Source organism: Podarcis gaigeae, assembly GCF_964106915.1.
Source record: "Podarcis gaigeae genome assembly, chromosome: 2".
Taxonomy (NCBI): Eukaryota; Metazoa; Chordata; class Lepidosauria; order Squamata; family Lacertidae; genus Podarcis; species Podarcis gaigeae.
In genome coordinates this window covers 2100730-2107830 of record NC_139679.1, presented here as the reverse complement: position 1 = coordinate 2107830, position 7101 = coordinate 2100730, and the positions used below count along the sequence as shown (strand labels likewise).

The 7101-nt window shown below is 46.5% G+C and overlaps 1 protein-coding gene across 7 annotated transcripts in view; it reads right to left on the bottom strand.

Annotated features, from left to right (window-relative positions):
* Positions 1–703: 703 nt before the first annotated feature.
* HDAC7 (histone deacetylase 7) overlaps positions 704–7101 on the bottom strand; it is a 179166-nt gene continuing 172768 nt past the window's right edge. For all 7 annotated transcript variants that reach the window (XM_083729180.1, XM_083729182.1, XM_083729181.1 and 4 more), the window contains 3 exons: positions 3253–3337; positions 2652–2784; positions 704–1740 (listed from right to left, as the gene is read on the bottom strand). In XM_083729180.1, coding sequence (XP_083585306.1) covers positions 1698–1740; positions 2652–2784; positions 3253–3337 — 261 coding nt within the window. In that variant the 3' untranslated portion in view covers positions 704–1697. The remainder of the gene's footprint in view (positions 1741–2651; positions 2785–3252; positions 3338–7101) is intronic.

The window sequence follows — 7101 nt, the reverse complement described above, 5'->3', positions numbered from 1 at the left end:
TCTGATTTAGTAGAAGGTCTGGACACCAATTCCTGCCTTCACCCACCCAGGATCCACCTCTCATGGTGCTGCCTAAAGCAGTTTGCTTTGCCCTTCTTTCTGGTAGGGCTGGTTCTAGTTGTGCCGTTGTTTGAGAAATGGAAGCAGAGCTCAGACACATGGAAGAATGGTCCAGCTTTGGGCTACAAGAAGCAACATGCATGGGCTGCACCAAAGGCTCAATTTACTGGTTGGTTGAGATCCAACGGTTTCTATACATGGTCTGTCTGTACACTGCATCCTCCCTCCACCCCCATTCCTTAGCCAGACCACCCTGCAGTGTTGCAACCACACATCTCTCAAATCTGGCCATTGTCAATGGGTTGCGGCTCCATTGAACAGGGCAGTTTTCCAGGACAGGGAAATTCCTCAGCGTAGGAAAAAATGGCATTGGGATCATTTCCATGGGTGCCCAAAACCAACTGACTGCAGCTTTCCAATATACGTAGACTGCTTGTACACACAGCAAAACAGAAGTGTGCAGAATAGTTACATGTCAATCTGCATGAAGACGACATGCCTTTTCTCTACATACAAGTGCTTATGTTTTTTGTTTTCATAGAAAGTTTGCTGTGTCAGTAGCAGCCCTTTACAGGTGAGAATTATCTACCATCCCATAAAACCATAAAGCAGCTATGTGGAATAGAAACACTGCTCATCTGAATAATGGAGCATCTGCACATTTTAAAACATAAGGACTAGAAGCCTGTGTCTTTCAAACAAACAAAAGGAACATGGAAAAAACCCCCAAACAAATTAGATTTACAAGAATCCAAAGTCTGCATATTGGTTGGGATAACAGAGGACAAATTCCTCACTCATGTTTTCCATTCTACCCCCACCCCAAGTTTGCTTTTTGGAATAAGGCTGCTTGTTTTCACGAATCAGGGAAAAACAAACCAGCTGCAAGCACCATAGGGTTGTGTATTTACATAGCGCCTTGATGATGGTGAAACAGTGGACCAAGGGCTTTGAGTCCACAAGGAGGTGCAATTGCTCCCCACAAAGTTCTATGGAAGGTAGACAAAGTGTGTGTCTGTATGATCTGTATATAGTGCAACTTAGGAAGGTCCTAGACAAAAAGGGTAAGTTTGGGACAGTGGTTAACAGGAGCTGTTTGACATCCAAATGTCTTCTTCTGAAAATTCTCCCCTTGCAAAACCCAGCTCCTGTGATGATGGGGCATCCTGGCATAAGGTAACGATGTCTTGCTTAGAAAAAGGAAGGGAAATAGCGTCTTGGCTCCTCCTCAGCAGGCTCCTTCCAAGTGGTGGTGGGCGGCAGAGGGGGGGGTCTTTGGTTCTGGAGGGGAAAAGGCACCACCCCAACGTCAGAGCAAACTCTCAAGTTCTGCATCTAGCCCCCTGTGTCCCACTGGGAACCCTTTGTGATGTCAGATTTTCAACCCAAGACGATTCCAGAGAGGACTTCAGGTTTGCGACCGTTGCTTGCCCTGTGGAGTTCCACATGAGGCAGCTCCCAGAGTCACCAATTAATCCTGGCCACCTGCCACAGGCCCTTTCTACAGAGTCTCTGCCTGAACTTTTAGTCCGTTTTCCAGGGGAACATGGGCTGCATGGCCGGCAGGAGCCTGGGCTGTGATATGAGTAAGAAGCCACAAAGTAAGCTGTGTTCCTGTAGGAGGATGAAGCAAGCCTTCACTGGTTCATGGGCTCTTCTTCCATTGGCTCATCCTGCCGCCTAAAAGCAAAGGAAATCAGTTAGGATAATACCTTTGTAAAATCACAGGTGGCTAAAGAGCCAGGGTTCTCTACTGGAGAATGTTGAGATTGTGCAGGTCACCTGGCAACCATCATATGCGCATTTGTAACCTCAAGGATTAACTGCCGCAACACACACTTTATGGGACAGTTCTTGAAGACTGTTCAGAAGGTGCAGAATGCAGCAAAAACAGACCTCCTGGTTGGGGTGGGACAGCATATATCGTCTGTGCTGCATAATTTGTGAACAGCTGAGGATCAACACACAACCTGAACTAGGAGTAAATTCACTTCCAGCCCCAAATATGGAGTGTCAAAAGATAAGCTGTTTCTTGTTGGAGGTGTGGCATAAAGTTATCATGAACTTGGGCCCACCAATCTATTTATTGACCATATTTGCATTCTGTCCTCACAACAACCCTGAGAGACAGACTGGATGTGAGGCCACCCAGTGGGTTCATAGAGAAGTGCGCACATGAACCCAAGTCTCCCAGATTTAAATCAAATGTTCTCATCTAATATATCACCCTGGCTCTTTCTAAAAGTGGTGGCTGTCTCTTCAAAGTGTGAGCCTCCACTGAAACAGATGCTGCAATCCTCACTGGATGGCCATTTTGAAATGTTTCCTCCTGCAAACAAATGCATTTCAGCCGTTCCTTAAAAAAAAAAGTCTGATGGAATTCCCAGCGTGTCCCAGAAGGGTACATGAGCTCCAGTAGGATTTGCATTTGGGAAATTTTGCTTCTTCCCTACTTTCAAGTGGTTATCTTTTGAATTAAATGTTGTAGCAGCCATATTTATAGCTGTATGTGTGCATGTGTGCACAGTTTGCCTGCAAAACCGACTTTCACCCATGAAACCGCTTTCATAGTCCAAGGAGGCATAACTCACCTTTTCTCTGCCATTACGGAAAGTGAGGCCAGTGCTGTCACCGTCTCCACCTCTTCTGTGTCATGATGTTGCGCTTCCAGGAATGAATAGGCCACAGTGGGGGCAAAGCGCCGCACAGAGCTCCAGTACTGGCCTAAAACAGAAGAGCAGGAACAATGCCTGGCTTGTCCCCACTGGCCAGTACTCAGTCAAGCACCTAAAATGGTGCACAGGGCACAGGAGCTTCTTTGAGGGTCAGAACCTGTTGACCCAACTCCACAACCTCAGGATGCTGCTCCCAGCTGAGTTGTGATGGCAGCCTATGGCAACTCAGGGCAAAACAAGACTGGATGGTAAATACACCTTTGCGTTTCATGTGCAGGTTTTTAAACAACAAGCTATTGGTGTGTTGCAATGGCACCAGAACAGGCGTGGAAAGGGAATTTAACCTTTTCTCTCTCCTGCTGTGGTCTTGAGGAAAAGGGAAGCAAAGCCTTTCCTTTTGAACTCTGAGATACCAAGGAAAAGGCAAATGACAGAACTAGCTGCTGCCTGTTAGTCCACCCTTCCCACACGCCTGACAGCCTGCTGTGCAGGAAGGAAGGGCCTTCACCACACTTACTTTGTACCCGGATCACTGCCTCCAGGGAGCGCACCGCGTTGGCACTGGGCTTCTGCTGCAGGGTTTCCTCGGGGAGAGGCTCCAGCTGTGGGAACAAAACAGGCTGGGATGTGACTGTCATTCTCAGACTGTGCTAGGAATGGTTTGCACACAAGCAGGTCCTCACAGTGAGCTTTATCCACATGTCCAACTGCATGGAGATGGACTCGGGGCTTATCCACACCTCAGTTTGCCCCACCATTTTCCCCTGGGAAAACTCACAGTCTAGTGATGAATCAGAAATGACAATCGGGTTTTCTGTGGAGTGCTGATTGTTCCAATTTAGCACTAAAGAGGGGTTTTCTGAGGGAAAGCAGAGGGGCCAAGGCAAAATCGCTTGGACCCGTGCCTAGAAAACATGGGACAATTGAAATAATAATAATAATAATAATAATAATAATAATAATAATAATAATAAAAATAAATTATTTATATCCCGCCCATTTGGCTGGGTTTCCCCAGCCACTCTGGGTGGCTTCCAACAGAATATTAAAATACAATAGTCTATTAGACATTAAAAGCTTCCCTTCAGATGTCTTCTAAAAGTCTGGTAGTTGTTTTTCTCTTTGACATCTGGTGGGAGGGCGTTCCACAGGGTGGGTGCCACTACCAAGAAGGCCCTCTGCCTGGTTCCCTGTAACTTGGCTTCTCACAGGGAGGGAACCACCAGAAAGCCCTTGGCGCTGGACCTCAGTGTACAGGCAGAACGATGGGGGTGGAGACGCTCCTTCAAGTATACTGGACCGAGGCCATTTAGGGCTTTAAAGGTCAGCACCAACACTTTGAATTGTGCTCAGAAATGTGGAGGAAGTGTGGAGGAACCCTCAGAGAAGAAAAAAGGATGCTTGCAGGCAACTGTTTTACAAAAACTGTTTTTCCATACAGAGCAAGGGGTTTTCAGCCTGAAGGCAACATTCCCTTGTAGAAGGTGTAGAAAATAATCCTGGTTGTTTAAACTGTGTTTTAATGAGTATGGTGCAAGGTGGTCTGCCATTTGTATTGTAAAGTGTGTGATGGGGGAAGTTGGAATGTGCTCAGAGGAGGGCCAAGATAATCAAGGGTCTGGAAACCAAGCCTTATGAGGAATGGTTGAAGGAGCTGTGTATGTTTAGCCTGGAAAAGAAGAGACTGAGAGGTGGTATGATAGCCCTATTCTAATAACTCAAGGGCTGTCCCATGGAAGAAGGAGTAAACTTGTTTCAAGGATTCAATGGATTCAAGTTACAAGAGAGGAGATTCTGACTAAACATCAGGAAGAACTTTGTGATGGTAAAAGCTGTTTGACAGTGGAACTGACTCCTTTGGGAGGTGGTTGGCTCTCCTTCCTTGGAGGTTTTTAAGCAGAGGTTGGACAGCCACCTGTCATGGATGCTTTAGCTGAGATTCCTGCATTGCGGGGGGGCCCACTAGGGGGCGAATCAGAAGATGGCTGACAATAACATCTCTCCGACCCACACGAGGTAATTTGGAGGCTATGATGGGAGTAATTAGCCTCTGCCCTTAGGACTGCCCTTGCCTGCTGTGCCCTATACCACCCCCAAATTTGTGGGGATGGGGGCACTAGGCACAAAGCCCTCCTGTGGGATCCCGGCGCTCCTGGACGCCGTCCCTGATCCGCGCCACTAGCTGCAAGAACTTCAAAAGAAACAATTTGGATGAGGCGAATGCACATATTTCAAGGAAGAAGGGGAAGTAAAGACTGCTAACAGAAGAGATCTCTGACAAAACAAGACAAGAATAAAACATGAGAAGATACGCCAAGATACGGTATGGCAAATGACTGATGGGGGAGGGGGGAAACCTTTCCTTTCTTTCCTTATGTGATTAAACAAGAATCCCCTCCCCTCACGAGTCAGAATTGTCATTTTAAGGACTTAAGCTATGGATTTAAGGCTGTGTGGAGATAAACTTTCGAACCAAAGCATGTTTTAAGAAGAGCGTGGAATGTATAAGAGCTTTGGAATGATGCAGTTAAAAATGCCATCGCCATATTGGGAAGTTCTGTCGGAGGTCTTGAGTCTGGGAGGAGAAAGAGAGAAATAGAGCTGTTTTTATATTGTGGCTGAAACTCCTCAGTGGGACTTAAGAGCGACAGTTTTATGAGATCAATGATGGAAAGAGCGATGTTATCTATGAAAGTGATGATAGATGGAAACCATCTCGATTTGAGGACTGGAAGAACGGAAAATTCACACAGTATTATTATTGGTGTTTATCGGCTTAAGGAGACTATCAGAAGAGATCATAAAGAAAAAAGAGAAAATATATGAACAAGATGTGATGTGGAAACAGCAAGATAAGACTGGATAGAATTATGAACTCTGTTTGGACTGATTTGGATTGATTTGGACAAGAAGATGATCAGAATCCCCCTTCGGATCTTGAAATATGGGTCCCCCCAACAAAATTTAAAATTCGGCTTTGTAATTCGGAATTTATGTGATGTGATTTAATTTGATTTGATTGGCCGGTTAATAAAAAATATTTTTTTAAAAAGAGAGATTCCTGCATTGCAGAGGGTTGGACTAGATGACCCATCCCACTCTACAATTCTATGGTTCTGTCTGGTCAGGTGAAAGTCAGAAGGGGTGGAGATGCATATCTCAGTAGCAAAAGAGGGATGTTCTGGTTGGTGACTAGAGGCCTAGAATTTTCATTTGGACTGTGTGATTGGCTGGTGCTGGGCTAAGAGGGACCACAAGAAGGGTATAAATGGCCAGGTGCTATTGAGTTGGGGCCAAACTATTCCTGTGGGTTGGAGGCTGGGTCCATGTTGGTTTGTGCTAGACTTGAGAGGAAGACCGAGTGGCTTGGTGGCAAAAGACTTTCTTGGGTGACCAGATCACTTGTCTCAGGCTGAAGAGACAAGGGGAGGACCTGTCTGCAGCACTGATGGAGAGCAGGAGGCAGTTTGAAATGCTGCCCTCTGGTGCCTGGTAGCAAAGTCAGAGGAAGACTCCAGGGCAGGGCAGGCTGCAGTAAAGACAAGGCCAATCGGGCAACAGAGTTCCTCAGAGCTGTCTTGGTGCGTGGACCCATCCAGTTGGACAAAACCACCCAAGCAAGTACAGATCAGCTCCTGTGAGGGCTGGGGGAAGTACCAAGGGCAAGAGCCTGTGGTTTCCCATCCCTGATAAGGCAGCGTTTCCCAGACTTTGGTCCCCAGCTGTTGCTGGACTACAGCTCCCAACGTCCTTGACCATTGGTCCTACAACATTCTGTGGTTTGCCTCAGGTGCCAAAATGTCTTGGGCCAGACCTGGCTGGAAGAAATAAATTTGTGGAGTGGCCACATCTGAGTGGTGATATCATCTGTTTGGCTTCCAGAAGGTCTCAGGTTGGATCCCTGGCACTGCCAGTTTTTCTGTTTCTATTTTAGATTGTGAGCCTCGTGAGATTGGGTGCTATTACACCTGGGGTTTTTTGTAAAGTGCTATACACAGTCAAGGGCAATTTCGCATGGGGGTTTCATTCCTGGCCCCTGTGCATGTCCCGCTTCATCCCTGTACCGCCCATTTCATGACGTGTTGAGTGACATTTTGGGTCAGTTCTGGGTTTGGTGCTGTGTACGCACACATGATGGCAATAATCAGTTGTAGCCTGTACATAGATGGCAGTTACCAGTGCTTTTGTGTGTGTGTGTGTGTGTGTGTGTGTGCGCGTGTGTGTAGGTGCTGGAACTCACCATGAAGTTGTTATATTAAGTGCCACACTTTTAGCATTTGGGGAGAAATGGTGCTGGTCTTGCATACCCTTGGGTATCCCCAGTAAAAAGCACTGGCAGTTACCTAAATATATCATTTTAATCCCC